At 42.4% G+C, this 23,104-nt stretch overlaps 1 protein-coding gene across 1 annotated transcript; it reads left to right on the top strand.

Moving 5' to 3' along the window:
* Positions 1 to 4,441: 4,441 nt before the first annotated feature.
* Positions 4,442 to 5,535, top strand: LOC117847641 (uncharacterized). The gene has a single exon (XM_034728882.2). It carries the CDS (start codon positions 4,673 to 4,675, stop codon positions 5,357 to 5,359), a length of 687 nt encoding a protein of 228 aa, XP_034584773.1. The 5' UTR covers positions 4,442 to 4,672; the 3' UTR covers positions 5,360 to 5,535.
* Positions 5,536 to 23,104: the final 17,569 nt, after the last annotated feature.

Genomic DNA, 23,104 nt, shown 5'->3' with positions numbered 1-23,104 from the left:
CTCTTTCTTTATTCTTTTACATTTGCTTGTAAATGCATACATTCTGTAATATATATCCACAGCTTTTTAATTTGACCCCGCAGTTTTTTGGTTCAAACAAAATGATACGCCTAACGTTATTGGTTCTCCATACTACTCTGCTCTTGTTTGATCGATTGAACATACACTACTGTTGCATATTAGGAGACGAAACGGCAAATGGTAATATTCTTTCACATAAAAACATGTTTTATAATATTTTTTCAATAATGAGAATGCTTATAGTAATATTTGTTACATGAATTCCACAAGGACATGATTAGCTGCCACCAATTGCTTCTCCATAGACCTATGTTAGTAACTGCAATAGACCCTTGCGAATCCACTCTCTTTTTTTGTTATTAACAAGTGTGGTTAGATAGGTTTCCGTACCAACACTTGGTTCAGTAAACTAGAGCTAGAAATCACCTAGGCAATTGCATCAAGAACTCAACAAAAAGAAGGCACTGCCTCTTAGGATGGGGACATAGAAGCACAACACTACATGACTCACTTTGGGAACATAATTTCGACAGTCAAATGACAGAAAGGTAAGATTCTTTAAGGTTCATAGTACCATGCCCTTGCCTGGTCCCTTGCACTTGCAGTATGTATCTTTCTTGAGAACATATATATAGTATATGCCTATGAGAAGAAAGATAAGAGACCTAAGCTTTGGTTGCTGGCTACCTTGAATAGCAAGCTCACGAAGAACAAGACCCAGGTACATGTAGTCCCCTACACAATTGGAGCTTAAGTAGAAGGAATGGGATTGTCGCATCAGTAATATGAATACGTACCAACATGTTAGTACACCTAGAAGTGAGTTGAGGTTTTTTTTTGTTTCTTACACCTAGTTCTAGGCTGTATAAATTGCACGTATACAAATGCATGAGACGAAGAAAATTTGCAGAGTGAGGGATTTGCACGTGATATAGTGTACTTTTAAAGCATTAAAATATTCATCTTGTAATTGGCACTTGTGTACTAAACATGATCATTCATGTCCTTGGAAAGGGAAGATTATCATTACCTAGCCAGTGGTTAGTGTAGCTTCTCAATTATTCCCTATAATTCAAACTCGCTCCCTAGCATGGCCCAATGTGGTGCTGTATATAAAAAAAGTGAGAAACTAGCCCAAGTTAAAAAGAATCCATTGCTCATTAAATAAAATTTCTATAATTTTATTGCACAGGTATTAGTTTTAGAATAATGTTACTTTAAATACACTAATAATTCTGGAGTGGAGCACTACCGTTTTCCAAAAATATATTTTGTTACTGAACATCTGAGTCCTGAAAATAAATAAGATCTTTCAAAATATTGTGGTGTCTACTCTTGGATAATAGGTAATTTAGAAGTAGCTAGACCATGATCCCTCATTCTTAGATGAAAATATGAATATATAGTTTGTATTGAAGTGCTCACTTTTATGTCATGTGATGTTGATTATAGCTAAAGTCTCATCTTTAAAGGAAAGATGAAAGTAAGACAAGCTGCCTTGAATTAATTATTCTTCCAGCAACCACACTGACTAGCTTTCAAAGGAAAAAAAGCTAATGAAATAAATTATCAGAACTCGTGCACTTCTTTTGCAAAAGCATGCAGTACTAATCTACTATAGCTTTGGAATGTGACCCCAAATCTGTTTCCGCATCAAAACGACATCAGGTCAATAATTTTCAGAGCAGCTGAAAAAGTTAAGCTAAGCAAGCTGAGTTCAACTGAAAAAAGTTTTAGAAACAAAGTTGTTCAGGTCGGCCTAAAACTCTAAAAGGCCATCCGCAAAATACTGAAATTCATAGCACACTGTTTCTACTGAGTGGCAGTGGCCTAAAAGGTCACAAAGTTGTGCTTTCTCCTGTTAGAAAAACTAAAACTCTTGTGATTTCTACGGAGTGGCTTTTCTCCTTCTATGTTCAAAATACTTAGGTATCCCAGTTTGCCACCCTCCAGATGTTCCTCAAGCTTTGTTTATTCCAAATTTTCAAAACTTTAAAATGTAAACCACCATTTCTAATCTAAGGGACTTCTTCAAATACAGCGAGAAATCAGGGAATTTTTTCCAATTGTTCAAAAAAGGGAGGCCTAAAATCTAATCATTATAACATCCCTCCACAGATCTAGAGTCGCTCTGGAGGGATATGTTTAGTTGATGTACAAGTGCTTTTGCATTCATTTCTACTATCAGTCAAGTAACCCTCATGATGCTTGAGTGAGAATATGAACAATCTGATTTGAGTGCAGAAAAGGTTGTCCCTAAGATAGGAGGGATGAATCAAAACTATACCGCATAAATGGAGCTAGTAGGATGAAACAAGTCACTAATAAACAAAGATGAGTCAAGTCTAGAAGCACATTAAGATGTCACTTCAAGAATGTGCCTGAAAAGCATATTCATTTCAGGACCCACACATTGCTAAAAGAAGGACCCACAGATATGGAAACAACAAGATAGGATCAGCAGCTAGACAGTGAGATTTTGCCTAGTGTGCTTGTGCACTGTGGGAATGATTGACTTATTCATCGAGATTTGTGGCTCAGCGCCTTTTGCTCGAGCTCTTGGACCGCGAAATGATAGGTGCCTCTTCGAGATGTCCCTTTCTATTTGTACAGAAGGCCAAGCATTAGTGAGAGGAGGAGGAAGAATGCCTTTTTGTTTTCTGCAGAAGGTTCAGTCATCATGAGAGCTTGTGTGACCTTACTTTCATGGTTGTTGGCTTTTGATGCATCATGCTCCCAGCTAACCATTGTCACCAACGCTGAAAATAAATCAGTTGGTGCAAGTTGATAGAAAGCTATTTGTGATAACACAGCACTACTGCCACAGTTGGTTTTAACTGACTATGTACAGTTAATTGCAATTCCGTGTCTATATTATGTGTGTGCATAAGAGATTCAGAAGATATATTCGTCTGTCAGTTTTTCAGTGGTACATAAAAGAACTAAAAAAACTTCTCATGTATCATTACAGTTAGCAGAACAATTAGTTTCTGGGCAGATATAGCATTAAACAATACAAACATCAGTCCACAATTCTATACGTCAGTCACACCATTCTGTTTATGAGCAAGAAGCCAAGAGCTGATTGGTAGACGAATAAGTGGACTTGTAGTCATACGCAGTACTTTCTCTAGGTTGTTTGACATTTCAATTTTACTAGTCCTCTGCTACTCAAATCAAATGTAATAAAGGAAATTTTGAAATTAATATTTAGTAGCAGATCTACTGTTCTGTAGTGCAGAACAGAAAAGAACCAAAATTCTGGAGGCATTACAAAATACTAGTTAGTAGCATATGTTGTTCAAAGTGTGTAAAGGCTACATTTTACCTTTTTATGTATAATCGCATAATAACAGATTGGCATTTGTCATTTGCCTTATTATACTATACCTACCTGTACGCCTATCCCGGTAACACACCATCTTTTAGAGATCTAATCAGAAAACAAATAGGCTTTTAGAGTAGCCTGGGCATGGGGAAACTACCGGATGCTTAATCCAAAGCTTGTACCATTGGTGGCTATTTTAACTTGCATACTTGTCTGATATGCTGCTTTGCTACCCTGCTCTGACACTGTAGATATAATACTTCTGGGACTTCATATTTTAAAGATTTCATTGAGGTGATTGAGAAGGAGCATTCCAAAGTAGATCTATTTGACTCAGGTACATCGATGCATTTACTAAACTTGTTCCATTGCCTCATCCAGTATTAATGGCTCATGAAATTCGAGAAGGGGCAGAGTTCTTTTTTTTTTGTCATCATAGGATTCGAAGTTTACAATTGGGCTCTGTGAAGATTTGATCCTATACACCGATTGGTTACCCCAAAGACCAATACTGTTAGAGAATAGCATGATACTACGCATGTACATGTTCTTGTCTATACATGAGCATACCATGAAATCAGGAAATATAACTCCGTCGGCAAAAATCTTTTGTGTTAATCACTCAGCATGAAAATATGAAAGTGTAAGAAATTAGCAAATTATAGTGCTCATCATTTTTGGGAAAAATATTTTGCACAGAAAAAGAAGGATGGAGCAAATCATGAATGAACATGGAGCACCTCCCATTGCAAGGGGAAAGACTGCAGGGAAAGGGGAGAAATTTCATTACAGCTTCACCTTTCATGAACAAAGTAAAACCCTGCTTTTGATAAGGGTGACAGGAACAGTGAGTGAAAGAGATAAGTATGTGAGGCCCATGTGGTAAACTTGTAATTAACCCAGTGCACATGGGACCCTCTTACTCCTAAGCTTACCAGAGCCCCAAAACTCTGCCTTGCATGTTGTCATCCCATAGGCAAACTGCAAGGGACCACGCCTTAAATATTGCTGTCATGCAGGACTAAACAACTCTGACCATGATGCAAAGACAGCAGTTACCTTCATAACATAGTTCTGCAAAGGACAGGGGTGGTGGGCACTGGTAACAGTTCACCAAAAAGTTTCAGTTTTTCTATGCATTCACTGCTGCAGTTACCTTTGCACCCATCCATCAGTTTCAGATAAAATGGCACTGCAGACGCATTCTACTGGTGAGCCCCTACTCCCCTCCTCTGCTTCTCCTCTTTGTGCCAATTCAAAAAAATCCATTTGATAGAGAAACACACAACCTTTGGTTGCTTTCTCTTTCATGCCTGCCTCATCATGGCTTCGTCCTCCTTTAGCATTTGCATCATTTGTGCCACTAAAGCTCCTGCCCTTGTGAAGCATTTCTTGATGCCTCCCAGCTCCCGAATGGCCATACAACTCACACTCATACTCATTTCATGTAGCCTTTACAGTATGTATTCTTCTTCTTCATCTTCTTCCTTCTCAGCATCTTCCTCGCTCGCATTGCTGGTGCTTGTCATCTCCACCTGCATCTCCTTGCTCTTCTCCAACCTCAGACACCTGCTCAAAGCAACCACCACCCACAAAGGTAAGGCTCCCCCTTCAATGGAGGAGGCTGTGCATCAGGAGAAGAGCATTGTGCCACAAGATGAGGTGCCGGAGGATGCACCAGAGGATTTGATGGGAAGCCTATCAGATTCTTCAGAGTCCATGACAAACGATGAAGAGTGCAGTGAGGAGGGCTCAATCTCTGACGACATCGACGATGACGATGAGAGCCTCATTGAGATCTCCCTTGTTGATGGGCACTATGTGGGAGCAGGGCAGGCTGAGCAATGTGCATACAAGAAGGAGCTCCTCGCCGAGTCCTTTCCTGATTTAGTGCTTGACAAGAGAGACTTCATCGACATCTTGTCGGAGATCAGCGAGGAGGACAGCCTGATCGAGATTGACATCACAAGAGGCTCAATCAAGTGCTCAAACTTCGGTATCAAGACATGAAGTTACCAAAGGTTTGGAGAAACTGAAACCTTGCTCTGCATTGGTTCAAAGCTTTGACCAGGGAAATTAAGGCAGCAAGTTGTACCTGTCCTACTACATGTAATGCTGTAAGGTGTTCTTTTTACAAGAGCTTATGGTTTTCTTTGTGATTCTTCAGTGGAAGCCTTGTTTTTGTCCTCTGTTTCTTAAAATATTATAGCAGAAATAACGTGATTGCACATATTTTGATAAAATGAAATGTACTTCTTTTCTTTGATATATATATAGGGTGTGTGTATATATATATATATATATATATATATATATATATATATATATATATATATTCAGTAGATGGTGACTACGTCAGTACTGTGCATTTGTGTGTGTACGTTGATCTAAGTGTGGTTAGCAGGATAATTTTATATCATGTAAAAGGGCTAAAACTCTTTTGGCTGCTTGGTTAACACAAAACATTCAGCTAACCAAATGATGTGGCCTCCAACTTCTTGGTATGGTTTAGAGATAAGGTCAACTTTTGTCCTTCTGAATCAAAAGCCCAATTTTATTCAGTACAATGTACTCGCGTATGGCTTAAAATTAATTGTTTAGCTTGTGCGGCTAGGTCCTTTCAGCAGTTCGGTTCTTTGAATTCGAGAAAAGTCTATGAGATCTTCATGATTTGGGCCTCTATTATTAGCTTCAGCACTCAAGTACCAGTGTCCTAAACTAGTACTAGTGCTACTACTAGATCAATGTATGGTCGTTAACAGGTACTGTATGCTTAAATGGCCACTTATCACTGATAGACACACTTAGGCATGGAAAATAAGGCATTGAATCACACTTAGGCATGGAAAATAAGGCATTGAATCATTCTTGTTGAAGAGGTTCGTAGACTGGAAAAGAATCCAATAAGTGTGTTGGTGTGAATTATTAGTAGCAGGGAAAGGGAATTTAGAGGTGGAAGATTTAAATTCTATTGATTTGTTCATAGTTATAGGAATTTTAGTGGGATGGAGTTGAGAAATTTAAGTTAGAATGCAATTTCCCACAGCTAAAAACCTATCAACCAAATACTGGTTCATCATGATTTAAATTACAATTTTCCACTGGCGAACCTATCAACAAAACAGCTGAATAAGAATTCGTTGCTGAACTTTACCCTTAATCCCAACGCATGCCAAACAAATGATTGAGACTAAAAGTCAAACTCTTGTACTAATTTTCTGCCCAAACACACACCTCTAGTCCCATGTCCATTTCCATCACCTTTTTTCTTGTTTTATGTTTTTTCTAAATGCGTCAGTAACTAGCTAGCTAACCAACTAGGTACTCCCTCCATCCCAAAGATTATGTATTTAGAAAAAGCAAAACGAATAGTAGTTTGGGATGGAGGAAGTACTTTTGTTTCAGTTACCAGTTTGCAGCATAAAGCATAAATGGGCTCAAATGAAGCCTACGAAGGAGATAAAAAAAGCCCAATATAGGAATCTAAACAAACACCCTGCTCCGAGCAAGGAACCGGCTCATGATGCAGTGTATTGCACAGAGCAAATGTTGAGGGAGTTTGGCTTTTTTATACATAGCTTTTGGTATGCGCACGCGCCCACACACACATATATATATATATAAGCATAGCAGCACGATCGGCTGAATTTTTGGTCTCACCAACCCGCAAAGATCCTGAGAATCTATATAATTAAGCCATACACCTAATCACGCACCCGCACATACCATATTTGCTGAATAGTCGCTGAAAGCGACCCCGAATAGTTGCTCAATAGTGCAGAATAGTGAGCGAATAGTGCCGTCATTTTTGCTCATCCTGAGGTGCTCCATCCACTTGCGGTGAGTGCCCGAGCGCTGCTCATATTCCTATTTTGAATAGTGACCTAATTTTGAATAGTGCAGTGAATAGTTACTCAATTTTCGTAATCTGAAATTTTAAGTCGCTTGAATTCCGAGTCATAGTGATCGTAGTTTTTCCCTGCACTGGAATAGGTACGTACGTACTATATCTCTGCATAGGTACGTACGTACGTACTATATCTAGATGCATAGTTAAAGTTATGTATCTAGAAAAGTCAAAATGAATAGTAATTTGGGACGGAGGAGTAGGAAACTTTAATTAGATGACTATTATTTAGCAAATTCGCGCATCCTATGGGCTGTGGTTTAATTTGCCAATGGTTTTTCAAGTCCAGGTTGTGACGAGCGTTTGCATTTACTCGTGGCTAGCTTTGCATTTGTGTTGCAACTCATGAGAACCCTGTGATGTTTCAAGCACATGCCAATCTACAAGCTCCTACCAAAGGCCGATTTATTTTCTTTAGCGAATATATTTCTTCTATGACTAAAAGTGGTAATATGAAAACATTAAGAAGAAATTTGAAGTGGTCATGGGCGGGCCGAGAGGTGGCATTGGGACACACACGTGCACTCACCTGCACGCAGGCTAAACATTTATAAGAGTAATTAAGGACGATATAGGGTAGCATTATCCATGTTGGGGTATTGGTTGCCCAGATTTGGAGTTTTAGAGGTAACAATCCATTGTCAGTCAATTGTTCTAGCCATTTAACATGTCACAAAATTCGAGGCGGCCCAAGCCAGCCTAAAAACGGGCCATCGTCACAGCCATAAGACGGCCGAATTCGAGGCGGCCCAATCCAGCCCAAAACGGGCCATCGAAGCCATAAGACGGGCCGAATTCGAGGCGGCCCAAGCTAGCCCAAAAAGAGCCATCACAGCCATAAGACGGGCCGAATTTTAGTTTACTTGGCCCGCTGGCTCAATCCTGAAACCGGCTGCTCGCCTGCTCCCCATCTGGGGCGGCAGCACACAGATCCCAAGCTCCCAGGAGAGTGTCACGGCGGCGGATCGCCATGAGCCTCCGGCGGTTCGTGTACCCGGTGACGGAGGACACCAAGCGCCGCAACTACCTGCTGCGCCGCAGGGACACGTCGCGCCTCTTCTTCGCCAAGAAAGGCGGGCACCAACGGGTGCACAATCCGTCGGCCCTAGATGAGCTGGAGCAAGCCCACCTCCTGCCGCCGGCGACGAGGTTCAAGCCCGCCGTCGTTCGAGCTGGACTTCATGCTCCTCCGCGGCACGCGGAACAAGGTGGTCGTCACCGACATGATAGGCCACACGCTTCTTTACAACCCTTACATCTCACTACTGGAAAATCGAGCATTAGTCCTAACCCTTAGTACCAGTTCGTTTTTTATCTTGTACTAATATGAGCATTGTACTAATATGAGCATTAGTACCGAGTTAATATGAGCATTAGTACCGAGTTTAACGGCTAGTTCCTCATATGCCCCCTGACCCCTTTAGTACTGGTTGGGGACTTCAACCGGTATTAAAGGCTGCCCATTAGTATCGGGTGGAGCCTCTCCACCCGGTACTAATGTACCATCGGGCCTTTAGTACCAGGTGGAGCCTCTCCACCCGGTACTAATGTGCCATCAGGCCTCCACCCAGTACTAATGTGCAACCTTTAGTACCGGGTGAAGCCTTCCTATAAATTCTCCCTTTTCTTCCTCCTGCCCGAGCCATTCACCACAGCTCGGGCTTCATCTTATCCATGGCGTCATAGGAGAGGTGCTGCCGGATTGAAGACCATTTCGTGAGGATTTCACTCATTCTAGTGTTCTAAAAGTTAGAAACTTCATCCTCCATTGGTACATGGTTAGTATACTAAGTTTTATGCTTTAGAGTTAGACTAATTTGTGATTTTTAGAATAAGGTACAATGGAGAAATTCTTCATTTATATGCATGTGTTATTTAGAACTCATATTTGTGATTTTTAGAATAAGCTACAATTTTTTGGATGCTATGTTTCGTATTAGTCAAAAAAATTGATATAAGGTTAGAATAATAATTTCATAGTTTAGTACTTTTCAAATATTAGTTAAATAAATTATAGTAAATATGAGTGAGATAAATTGTGGTACATAGAGATAATAAGATGAAATAGAGGTACGCAATTAGTCATTTTTAAAATAAGCTAAAATTGAGAAAATTTTCATTTATATGTTATGTTTGAGCTAAGTAAATTGTGGGGAAAATATATAATTTATTCATAGTTTAGTCATTTGCAAATATGAGCTAAATAATTTGTGGTACATAGAGATAGCTACTGCTGCTGGAGGTAGTGGTGATGGTAGGGGCGATCGTCGTTCCTGTCACGGCAAGGGGAAAACCGTGCCCTCATGATAAGCAGAAGAAAATGAGCACGTGGAGAAAGTAATGCTTCGTTATTTACAAAGATGTCATGAAGATGCTGTTATGGCGGGTCAGGAATCTCTTTGTGGTGGTCGTTATGCTCCACCACTAGTCCCGGATGTTTTAGGTCCACTTAGTACTACTGTTGCAGGAGGCGCAAATAAACCATAGGATGAGGCTGGGTTAACGAAACCTTCAACTTCGTCGTCCAAGGATGCTTAAAGTCCTCCTAGATAGGACTCAGTGGATGGTTTGTTGTAGTGTATCATGTTATTTGGGTCTGAAATTTAAATTTGTGTATTTTATTTAAACTTTCAGCAACATTTGAGTTTGTCATAGTGTATCATGTTATTTGGATCTGGAATTTAAATTTGTATATTTCTATCTAAACTTTCAGCAACATTTGAGTTTAATGGTATTTGTATCATGTTTGTTATGTTTCATGTATAATTATATGGACGATCAAAATATTTTTGGTTTTGTAATACTTTGTAGATGAATCGGCAATTGATATACAACGCAAATAAATACTCTATGGAGTACATTAATGGCTTGCGTGGTTTTCTTGATCTGGCAGAATCTAACAAACCGCCGTCCGGTTTCCTTTGTTGTCCATACAGAAATTGCAACAATGAGAAGCATTACTCATCCAGAAAGACATATACAGTTCTGGATTCATACCTAACTATTTTATTTGGACCAAACATGGGAAAAGAGGAGTTATGATGGAAGATGATGATGAAAAACAAGATGACAATATTCCTGATTGGATTCAAGGAGGTGCCCATGAAACCTTATGATATGACTGATGCGGAACTCCGCGCAGTAGTGGATGCTGAGGTTAAAACTCACTTTGCACCAAAGCCTCCCGTGAAGAAAGATCAACCAATTGATAAGATTATTAAAAGCATGGAGAAAAAGGCAGAGAAACTACCGCTATCTGACTACGACTGACAAATAACAAAATCTTTTCAGAAGAAGAAGAACAGTGGGTCAAGTATCCCACAGCTCGGAACCCAATACAACTAATCGATTGCCCCGCTCCAGGTGCTTTCGGAGTTTGATCAGAATCTGCTTCAATTCGCCAAAGATACAAATCTCACCCTAGCTCAACTTCAAGGGTAGGATCACATCCCAAAGCACCCCGGGATTGTTAAATGGATATATAAGTTAGGGAAACTGCTTATGTGGCCGCAGTTGGTGAACCGTCTTCCAATAAAGATGTACAAATTGCACTAATGGTACATGGAGGCTTCAGCCAACGGTTTACTCATACTCGAAGTTTAGATTGGAGATCAACATTATTTCACGGGGAAGACATTATAAATATCTTGTTGGAGGAAACTTTACAATCAAGACACACTTGACAAGTCACTCATCAGTTCCTGAGTTCTATAAGTTTTTAATTTGCTCTAACTTCGAAAGTCCCACTCTAGTCATTGTGCGATATCTTAACTTCTATTCGATTTTGTATCACGTAGGATGGAGATTCAAATATGCCGAAAGAAAGGATACTATGACATAGGCTTTATGGACCCGAATATTATAAACGAGTCAACTCTAAAAGATAGACCAAATCGGATGTTGAAAAACATATATAAGTTCCTAGACAACCAACATTACAAGAAGTACATACTTCTACCATACAACTTCAAGTGAGCGTGTTTTCCATCTCTTTTTTTTTTCCGAACTAGCAGTTAAATATAAGACTAACTAGCTTTGGCTATACATATATGTACAACCTCCACTAAATACTCCTTGTTGTCATGGTTGATCAAAGCGCGGTCTATGTTATGGACTCTTTGAGGAAACAAAGAAATCAATAAAAAACCTCATAGACATTCTAAACAAAGCATGTGCTTGCTTCCGTCGGCATCACGCAGGTGAATTCAAGGAGGAACTTGATTTCAAGCCTGAATTCCCGATATGTGTTGAATTTCCACATCTCGTGACACCTCCTTAAACACAACAAATATATATAGTGTTTGAGACAGGATCCAGAGAATAATTTATGCGGATACTACATATGTGAGTTCATCCATAAGTTTGTAGGTCCGAAGCGTGTGACCGACCACAAAATTAGAGAACGTAGATAAAATTCTTAACAATAAATTAGTTCTAATTGTGCAGACTCACTAATCTACTATATAATAACTTTTGCCAATGACACAGATGAGAGATATGAAGGAAGCACTCTTCGATACGAAAAAATTCAGGTCAATTCAAGAACAACTCAGTGGATTTCTTCTGAATGAGGTAGTAACTCCAACAGGGGAGTTCCATAATGATGGATCAAATCTGCATCATTGTCAAGACTCGGGTTCAGAATAGTTGATTCGAAATGTTGAACTTGAAAAGCTGATGCAATGTAATATTCTTCATATATGTGTATGCACAGTATGTCTTTATATATATATAATATTATCTCAAATGTAATATTACATATAAATACAAATTTATATATATTAGCATATTAGAACTAGTATACGTAAAGGAAACAAATACAAAATACTAATATAGAATAAAGAAAACAATAAAAAAAATAGAAAAAAAATAAATTAGTACCGGTTGGGGAGATCAATCGGTACTAAATTGGCCTCGGCAACGCGCGACATGGTGACCAATTTAGTACCGATTGATCTTCCTAACCGGTTATTTCGACCGATACTAAGACCATCTGGTACCGAATTAGCAATCCCGGTTACGCAAACGGTACCAAAGCGTAACGACTTGCTTTCCAGTAGTGTCCGCACTCTGTGCAGCCTCGGCGGCCACCCCGTCGCCGTCACCGTTGGCTGGCAACCTCTACGTCCCTCCCCCCCCCCCCCCCCCCCCCCCCCCCCCCCCCCCCCCCCGTCCCGCCCACGACGTCACGTGGTACCGCCGCCCCCTGCCGGCACCTCCCTACGTCCACGACAGAGGCTACAAGATGATGCTCCGATCTCTACCCCACGTCCACTCGTACGCGGTTGTCGGCGACCGCAGCGGCGGCCTCAACATCTGGATCTCGTCGTCCGTGAACGGCCTGGACACCACTCCTTCGACGTCGCGCGCGGCGAGTGGCACAAGGCCGGCGACTGGGCGATGCCGTTCAGCGGCGGCGCGCACTATGTCCCGGACCACGGCCTCTGGTTCAGCTTCGCCTGCTGCGACGACGACTGCTGCGGCGATTATGACGACTAATGCCACGGCGACAGCAGCCGCGACTACCTGTGCGTGTCGGACCTCATGCTGACGCCGCCGGCGCAGCGCAGCGTCTGGACGGACGCGGTGCCGCCGGAGTGGAGCAGGTCGGCGTCCTACCTCGTGCACCTCGGCCGTTCCAGGTTCTGCCGCGCCAGGACGTTCGACGCTTTGAGCTCAGGCGCGCGAGCTACTGTTACAGGGTTCATGGTGTTCACCGGTATCGAGGTGGAGCGTTGCGGCGAGGCCGGCGGTGAGGTCCGCATGGTGAATCACAAATCTCGACGGTACAGACTCGAGGAGCACGATTCTGTGCACGAGGTGCTTTAGGATCAGATCGTTTGGGGATGGGAACAAGAATATTTCGTACAAGAAGTTTGAATGAATTTGTAGTATGGGATTGCTAAATATCTCCTGAGTGATTATTATTTCTGTTTTATTTCACTTTTGTGCGGTTATGATTATCCAGAGATTCGTGCAGTGGATGGAAATTGGGGAGAACTTGGACTTGTTTTGTTTGAGCAACTCCAAGAGAATCTGTATCCTACCCGTAATACCTTGTTTAGGGAAAAAAAGAACTCCAACAGTTCTTCCAAAACTTCCCAAGCTATTCGTGACACCAAAACAGAGCCTGTCACCGCGTATATTTGCGCGACGTCCTTCCTCCCCCAATCGCTCCCTTCCCGTGCGCGAGAGAAACTTCCCGCGAGATTTGGCATGCGCGCGTGGCAGGAAGCTCTGCGGCGGCGGCGGGGCGAGCGGCGGCAGCAGTAGCAGGGAGGCGTCGGGCTGGACCCAATTACGATGATGTGGCCTGTTTTGAAATATTGGGGGTAGTTATTAGCGATTTGATATGGGTTGATATATTTTTGGGGGAAAACTTTTTGGAAGAGCCCCCAATACATAGTTTTGGGGAAAAACTTTTTGGGAAACTCTTGGAGTTGCTCTTATTGGTTAGGGGATGTGTACCGCGTGCGCGAGTATTTGTGTAGTCTGTCACACTCAAATTTCGGATCCGTTGATTAAAAACCAACGTTAGCGATTGATTACCCTATCTCCTTATCTCCTCGTCACAGCTACTGCCTTATCCATTCACCGCTCGGAACCTCGAGGCCCCGACGGCAGCCCGACACCCTCGATGCGCCGCTCGCCGCCGCCGCCATCGGCTCCCCACCCGGCTCCGGCGGCGGGCAGAAGCCGCCTCCTTCCATTGCGTGGTTTCTTCCCCGGCATCATCTTCATCAATTCCGACTGAGCTCCCCCGCAGCTGTCGGCTCCCCTCCCGGCTTCGGCAGCGCAATGCCGCCTCTGCTGCCGCCCACGACCATGGCCGACGCTAACTCGTTGGGATCCTGTACCCTCGCCGCCGCCACCACCCACCGGGGGTCTCCCACCACCCGGCTCCGGCTCCGGCGGCACCCTCGCCGCTTCCGCTCCCCCATCATATCTTCCGCCTCCACCGCCGACCAGCGAGCCACCCTGGATTTCTCTAGGCCCGCAGGTCACAGGTAACTCCCACTGAACGCAACCCCGGACTCTAATTTGGCCGGAGCTGAAGAAGGTGGTGTTGTGGTCAAGAAGAAGCTGTTGTGGCATGTAATGATTGTGCAGCTAAATTCGAGTGTGGAGAGAAGTAAAAATGATCGAGTGTAATATAGCTTTCCCCGTTGGTTATTACCGGATATGTTGGTCTGCTGACTGTTTATGTGCGAAATCCTATATGACTTACCATGTCCAATTGCCAGTTCTACATAGGAAGATATGGTGATAGAGTCGTGGATTCATTCCTTCCAAGATGCCGGAAGGCAGGATGCATGTATTTTCCCCCCGAACCAAAGAAAAGACGCTGTTAAACTAAACGCGTAACCCAGCACAAACTGCCATCTTTATGCGCACGAATAATTCACGGCTTCTCTCCAGCCTTATTGCAACTTACAAGACACACTGTATACAGTATCAATTGCACCCATAATATGCGTCAGATCAGAAACTGGCGATCGATTTCCCCTACCATATGCGCAAATGCTAGCACACGAAGGGCTTGTTGGGGTGCATGCGGAGGATCCCTCCCGCTCCCTTGCACCCGCCGCGGTAGATCACCACCGGTCCGTCGTCGTCCTCGTCATCGCCGCTGCCGAGGCCTTCGACCTCCTCCCCGTCTGGCCCGCTCTGCCGCCGCCGGCCCGCCGCCACGCAGCACCAGCACACAACGAGGAGCACCACCACAACCGCCGCGGCAGGGAGGGCGACGGCGAGCGCGCCCCGCGCCAGCGAGGAAAGCGCGGCGAAGAGCGACGCCGCATGCTCCCGGAGCTGTGCCGCGAGCGTCTGGGCCGCGGAGGCCAGGAAGCGTAGGAGCTCGGCGAGCTTCTCCCCGATGACGTCCCACGGCAGCTCGCCGTCGCCTGCGCCGGTGCCGAATCCGAGAGCCCGCTTCGCCACGAGGGACGAAGCGGCGATGAGCTTCCTTGGCGCTGCCATGGTGGCCTGATGCTCTACTGCTAGCTGCTCAACTTGTAGCTCGATCGGCGCAATGTTCTTCTTGGTCCTCTGAAGGAGAGAGAAGAGGTTGGTTTGTGCGCGCCACGACGCGTTTTGTTTAATTATTTATTTGGAGATTATCATGCCGAGTTTCGGCGCGATGACTTTTGCACCGAGTAAAATTAGTGCTGCGAATTCGTCATCGTGCGTCGTGGACGCAAATTAGTACTAGCAAAGAGTTTCATTATCACTAAGACACATTACAAGTATAATGATATAACAGAATATTTAAAAGATGGGTTTCATCGTGATAAAATTGTGTATACATTGATTTTTACTTCAAACTATGAAACTTATTGAATCTTTCGTTGATAGCTACAAATTAAAGTTTTTTCAATTGACTTTTGTCCAATTCGGTGCATCGTAATTAATGGTTTAGCTTGACTATGAAAACTATAATATGAAACTCTAGAGGTATGATTTCATTTATCAATAAAATTAGTTTACATATCAGTAGTCTTAGAAATTGTCCAATGAACCCCCACCCACTAAACAAAGCCTAACAGTATACGTCAACAGTTTTATAGGCTGTCTAACATAACATAGTTTTTTTTTACGTGGAGGAGAGAAAAGGGAAATTGTTGTTTCACGAAATAATGGCTTCATATGCTAAATTTTAAAACTACGAGATCGGAAGAGAAACTTGAGTCCAGAGAACCATGCTGCTCCTGTCGACCCCGCGCCCCCTGTCAGCCTCGCCATGTCCGCCACGTCCACTGCCGCGCATGGCACACTCGCTGTGCGCCGCCACCATCACAAGGGAAGAAGCACATGAGCGAATAAAAAAATATTGATTTAGATTTATACAACTATTGAATATGTTCTTTCAAGAATGTTAAAATCTTTTTTGAAAAATGTTGAATGTGATATGTCTTTTACAAATGTTGACTGACAATACTTAATTTTTAGATGTTAATTGATCTGATTTTAAACTAATGTTGAATTTGGTATATTAAAATGTTGAATTCGTATTTTAATTTGGGTCTAATGGGTTTTGAAGTTGTGCGAATTAACTAGCTTCCACAAGCTAGATACGAGCCCCCTCTAGGTAGTGCACAAGAGGTGAATTTCAGTACCGAGGATAGTGCAAAAAAATGTTTGAAAACCTGTGCCAGTGCACCAGGCACAATGAACGTGATTTCATCCTTGGAGATCACATAATTTTCAAGTTGTGATTGTGCAACTTATAATTTTTTATACACAAATTAAGTAATTATAAAGTTATTACAGGGCAACTTAAAAGACAACTATTGTATAGGTTATTTATTAAGTTGTCTTAATATTATGTGTAAGCAATGTTTTAAATAACGGGATAAGGGGATTAGCAGTATAGGATTCTAAAACAACTAATAACAGAGGTTAATGAGGCTATAGTGAGTTATAGCGGCTAAATTATACATGAGCACAAATAACGCTATCTACCTCAAATAGCTATAGCGGTATATAATTGCAGGTACAGCGGAAAATTTAAAATTTTGTGTGTAAATATATGAGATTGTCAGTAGAGGACAACAACCATTGTACTTGGTTCGGTGTCAACTTTGTTTCTTTGATTTTTTTGGTTGCACGGAATGTTTCTTTGATTTTTTTTTGCTAGGAATGTTTCTTTGATTTCTATTTTTGATCCTTTTATTTTCACTTCACTTTCGTCAGTCTCAGTGTACAGTTTTATTATACAGTTACCTAAATTGAGAATTAGATAATTGTGCCAAATGATTGTCATGGGAATGAAACTCCCCTCTCATGTGAATATCTGATGAAACTCCCTCTATTAATTACCTAGCCAAATCACTAATTTTTGTTGATGTGGCATTAAATTTAATGTCATGAAACTTCACGATGAGACTAACCTTATACTGCATGTTTGGATGATGCGTCCGGAATCATATCCAATCATAGTAAGTCCATAACAGCCAAATCTCGTAGGCGAATTCATTCTTTCAAAGACGCCGTATGTTTTTCCCTAACCAAAGCGCGTAACTCCTGTACAAACACGACTAAATTCACTGTTTTCCTCGAGGTTTATTATATGACAAACTGTATATGCAACAGCACTTATGTATGCGTCAGAAACGGCGATGATTTTCCCTATTCATTCACAAATGCTGCGCTCTGCCTCTGCTAGCACACGATGGGCTTGTTGGGGTGCATGCTGAAGATCCCTCCCTTGTACCGGCCGCGGCGGTAGCTCACCACCGGCCCGTCGCCGCCGCCGGGGCCCTCGACCTCCTCCCCGTCTGGCCCTCTCCGCTGCCGCCGCCACCCCGCCGCCGCGCAGCACCCGCACAAGCCGACGAGCACCACCGCCACGACAGCCGCGGCAGGGAACGCGACGGTGAGCGCGGCCCGCGCCAGCGAGGCCAGCGCGACGAGGAGCGACGCGGCGCGCTCCCGGAGCTCGGCCACGAGCGCCTGGGCTGCGGAGGCAAGGAAGCGCAGGAGCTCGGCGAGCTTCTCCCCGACGACGTCCCACGGGAGCGTGCCTTCGCCGGGGTCAAATTCGAGAGCCTGTTTTGCAGCGAGGGACGCGGTGATGAGTTTCCTTGGGGTCGCCATGGCCTGATGCTGCTATACTGCGAGCTGCTCAGCTTGCAGCTCGACCGACCGGCTAGATGTTCTTGTCGTGGTTTGGATCAGGAGGAAGAAGTGGTTTGTTGATTTGTGCGTGTGACGACGGGCGTTGCTTATTTAGGAGATGGTGATGATGATCGATCATGTCGAGGTTGGACGCGACGACTTGTGCACTGAATAAATTAGAGCTGTGGATTCATCATCGTGAGCCGTTGGATGGAAAAGCCTGTCGCTGCAAACCACTAGAAATAGGCCGGGGTCAATACGCCTATCGCCAATTACTTATAAACAAATTGATTTGAGTTTCTCCTTCACGTTTTCTTTTGTTTTTGCATGGACTATTTCTTTCTTCCTATTTCTCTTTGATCCTCGAATCCTCTTTGCCATTCCTCTATGGTTACATATTACCGTCACCTCATTTTTTTTAGGGAACAAGAGGTCTGCAGATATATCTCCAAATATAAGACCAATTGTCTGCGGATATATTTGAACTGATTTGTTGCAGATTTGGAAGAAGCATTTGATACTGTTGGTGAGCTTGAACTGATAGGGGCAGATGAAAAAGATTGTGAGGTTGACCAGTTGTGGCAGCCATGAACAGAGTGATGTTTTTGTTCTTTGCATAAGAATAAAGCTCAGGGTATTGGAGATTTAGAACTGCAGGTCCCCAAAGATCATTCCAAAGAAGTGTAGTCTTACCATTGCCTGGTTGGACGGCTGCTATCCCCTTGAACTGGTTAAGTAATTTGAGAATATCTCTCCACCAAAAAGAACCTTTTTTTAACTATCCCAGGCAATTTCCCATTTGAATATCCCACACTAAATGGACCCATGGCAGGTTGGTATGGTTATAGAATTTATGAAGATTTTTCATGAGAAAAGCATCATTGTGGGCTGACAGGTCTATGACTCCCAAACCTCCTTCTTTTGGCAGACATACAAAATGCCATGTTTCTTTTGCAGGTTTTCTGTTATTGATGTCAGAGATTCTCCAAAGTCAATGTTTCCTATATTTATCCAATTGCTTAATAACTATAGCATGCGATTTCATGGTGCACATCATGAAGGTTGGTAGTGTAGAGAAGATTGAGTTTACTAAGGTGAGTTTGCCTCCTTAACAGGGCAAGTTTGATGTTATGAGAAGCCTATTTTCACACTTTTTGACAAGAGGTATAAACTCTTGCACAGAAGGCTTTGTTAGACCCAGAGGTAGCCCAAGATATGTGAAGGGGGAGAGAACCAATGGCACATCCCAAGACTGCGGATAATTCAGTTATTTTAGCTTCAAAAACATTTATGGGCACCATAACAGACTTAGCAAAATTCACCTTAAGATCAGATGAGGTTGCAAAAGCCTCCAACAGATCTTGAGGATGTTTAGTTGAGATGGGCAAGCTTCCATGACTATTAATGTATCATCAGCATATTGAACTATGGGGAAATCTGAGCTTGCATTGTTGGGCAGAGGAAGATCGAGCAGTCCTTGGTTTGTAAGAAATCAGCAACTAGGATAAAGAGGAGTGGGGAAAGGGGATCACCTTGTCTAACTCCTCTTTTACAATGAAAAACCTTGCCAGGGACACCATTAAGGAGTATTGATGATGAGCTAGAGTTAAAGATTGCATTCATCCAGGATAGCCATCTTTCACCAAACCCTTTATGTTTCATAACCTGCATCATGAACTCATGTTCTACCTTATCAAAAGCTTTTTCAAAGTCAAGCTTCAGGATGACGAATTCCTTCTTTGATTTGTGGCATAGGTTGAGGTATTCGAATTACCAAGCCAGACAATCTTGAATGGTCCTTGTTTTGATAAAACCATATTGATTGAGGTGTACAAGTTCTGTGATCTTGTGTTGCAGTCTGTTTGCTAAGAGCTTAGTGATAATTTTCACTGAACAATTAAGGAGAGAAATAGGCCTGAAATCAGAGACATTAGTTGGAGAACACTTTTTTGGATAAGTGTTACATATCAACCATTAATGCTTCTTGTACATATGCTATTCTCATAAAAATCCCAGATAAGCTTATAGAAATCATGATAGATTATGGGTCAGCATCTCTTGAGGAAATCAGTGTTGAAGCCATCAGGACCAGGAGATCTGTCAGATGGCATAGATTTTATGACATTGTCAATTTCTTCTTTTGTAAGTGGTAGCTCTAGGCTACTAAGATCTTCATGCGTCAATAAAGTCACTTAGATCAAACATGATGTTGTTGAACTCAAATGTCCCTAATCTATCTTTGTAAGAATTCTAGAGTAACTGAGCTTTACTATCATGTGAGAAATGTTGTATACCTTCTGAATCCTCCATAGAGGTGATGGAGTTTTTATTGAACTTGATGGTTGCATTAGCAATAAAGAACTTTGTATTGCCATCTCCAAATTTTACTCTTTTAATCTTACCTCTCTACTGCCTATAGATTTTCTGTTGATGTAGTAGGGAGATTAGTTGTTGGTTCAGCAGCTCTCGAAAATTCCACTCATGGATGGCTAGATCTCTGAGCTCCTCTAGAATATCAAGGAATTCATTAATACGCTTGATGTTAGAGATGGCTGTTGATAAATTAGACACTGTTGATCTCCATACCTTGAGGACTCTCCTCAAGTTTTGGAATTTGGTAGTAATAACTTTGGCTGCATCATTTTGATTAGTGGGTACATTCCACCTATTTTGGACAACATAAAGGAACTAGGGGTGTTCCATCTAAAAGTTTTAAAATTTGGACAATAATAGCACAGGGGACATGGTCAGATGTTTCCATTGTAAGAGAATGAGCCAAAGTATTTGGATAATTTAGAGACCAAGAGACAGATGAAAAGAACTAGTCCAACCTTTCTAGAAGGGCGGATTCTTGTTTATTTGACCAAGTGTACTATCTTCCTTTGAGAGGAATTTCAATAAGTTCCAAGATTGAAGATCAAGATATTATGAATATTTGCTCCTGGCTTATTCCTATCCTCCAATTTCCGAATTATGTTGAAATCACCAACAAGCAACCAATCAATGTCATCTGGCATGTCAATGTTCTTAAGCCAATCACAAAATAGAATTCTCCCATTGTCAGTACCACTATAAGAAACTATTTAATTTGTGACAGAACAAATTTATCATAGGTTGCTGAAAAACCGTCATAATGCACTGTCTATGACAATTTCAGATAACGTCATGTATTGAGCATCACAGATTAAATCGATCGACGTTTCTTTGTAATCATCACACATCAGCACAATGTATGACATTTGTTAACCGTCATAAAATACCTTTAGACCCGGGTAGCCCAGCCCAAACCCAATGTTAATGACGAAAATAAACGTCACAGATGGTTGCCACATATTTACCCATAAGTGACATGGACGTTGACGTGGTGATTGACATGGCTAGTGATATGGATAATGATGATGATGTGGCTGCTAACATGGCTAATGAGATGGCTGCTGGCAAACAATCAACACAAGTGCAGAGGTGGTGCAGTGGTAAGTCTCGCTAGGCTATACTGCTAGGTCCCAAGTTCGAACTCTCTCCGTGACATATTTTTTGGGTCAAATTTCAGTGGGCAAGCCGGTGATGTGGCGTTGGCGGCGGTTGCTGACGTGGTGCGGGCAGCTGGTGATGTGGCGCGGGCGGCTGGCGGCGGCCGAATTTTGTGGTCCATTTTTTCTCATTTTAGCTCAGCACGTATAAAAAACGTAATGCTATACTCTAAGACAAATGAAGTTGTATAACACAGTTGTTAGGCTCGTATCCCTTCAATGGAAGGTCTCCTGTTCGAAACCCATTTTTTAACCCCGCGCTGCTGTTTTTTTCTGGATCATTTTTTTTAATCATAGGCACACGTACGGCGGGAGGCTACGGCCACTTCCTTTTTTTTTTAATCGCTGGCGCACGCTGCGGGAGGAGGTGGGCTAAGCCCAGGAGAATGTTGAAGCTGACCAACAATGATTTTTTTTTGAGAATATATATAAGTGGAGCTTTTCCCATGCAATAAAAATCTAGATTGTGAAAACAAAATATAATATAGCAGATTTGATTTTAATCATTGTGGTTTGAGCACGATATCAAATTCGTGCCGAACTCTACTTTCACTCTATGACGGTTACGAGAGGTTCGTCACAGAAACTGGGCTCAAATATGAGCCTATACGGGCTATTTGCAAATCTGTGACAAAAATCCATAAATTATCATAGACGTTGCTCTATTTATGATGTTTTCTGTAAACGTCATCAAAAATCCACTATAGATTAAATAGTTTCTTGTAGTGTACAAGGAGCATAAATACTAGTAAGAATCCAAGAATCACCGGAAAGTAATGAAGTGAATTGAACATACTGAGCATAATCATTTTGGGAGAATAATTCCCCATCAATGTTTGAACCATTCTAGATGATAATGGAACCAACCAGAGGCACTATTAGAAGGGAGAAAAACAAACTGGTTGAGATACGGAGGATAGAAAAGTTTGATGGATTGGGGGTAAAATCAGCCCTTTTTGTTCCTGCAAGCAAATAATATCACAATTGGTTCCAACTCTTTCTTTGTTTCCAAATTTAAGAGTTTGTCCAAATGATCTTATTCTGCGATGAATGCTCGTACGTGGAAACTAGATTAACCTTTAGTTTTATTTATTTTTTCTTAATCTATCTAAATGGTCTCATTGAAGCATGGGTTGTTAAAGCTCTCAGTAGCATCAAAAAGTTGGTCAGTAAACATGGTAACTTAGAGCATATTGATCTTCCTCTTTTCTCTTTATATGCTTATACGGGAATACTCTTTCACAATTATAGATTTTTCGAGACATATCTGCTGCAGCAGATCCTCTTTTCCGTTCCCCCTTTCCACCTTCCTGACACATGGGGCCCATATGTGGTCTAAACAATTTTTCCTCTCTCTGCTCTCCCTCCTCCCTTTCTTCTCTCCTGTGAGCTTCCCCTCCATCTGCAACCACAACGTGTGGCGGAGGCCGTCCTCCTCCAGCAAGGATGGCAGGGATGTCTGCTGGCGGCATGACCTGCGTGTAGGGCGTGGAAGGCCGGTGGCGGCACCCACCTCACCGGCACACAGGGGCATGAAGTTCTTGGTGGGGGCTCTGTTCTTCCCTAGGGGAAAGAATAGAACTCTCTAGCAGTGGCACAAAAGAAAAAGGAGTAAAATTAGCTAAGAAATATGGAAGTAAGGATAGAAGAAAGGATAAAGAGATGAAGGACAAAAACAAGATGAAACCATGGAAAGGTGCA

Source organism: Setaria viridis, chromosome 3 (genome assembly GCF_005286985.2).
Source record: "Setaria viridis chromosome 3, Setaria_viridis_v4.0, whole genome shotgun sequence".
NCBI lineage: Eukaryota > Viridiplantae > Streptophyta > Magnoliopsida > Poales > Poaceae > Setaria > Setaria viridis.
The sequence above is the reverse complement of the archived record's forward strand: the minus strand, read 5'-3'. Positions and strand labels throughout refer to the sequence as shown.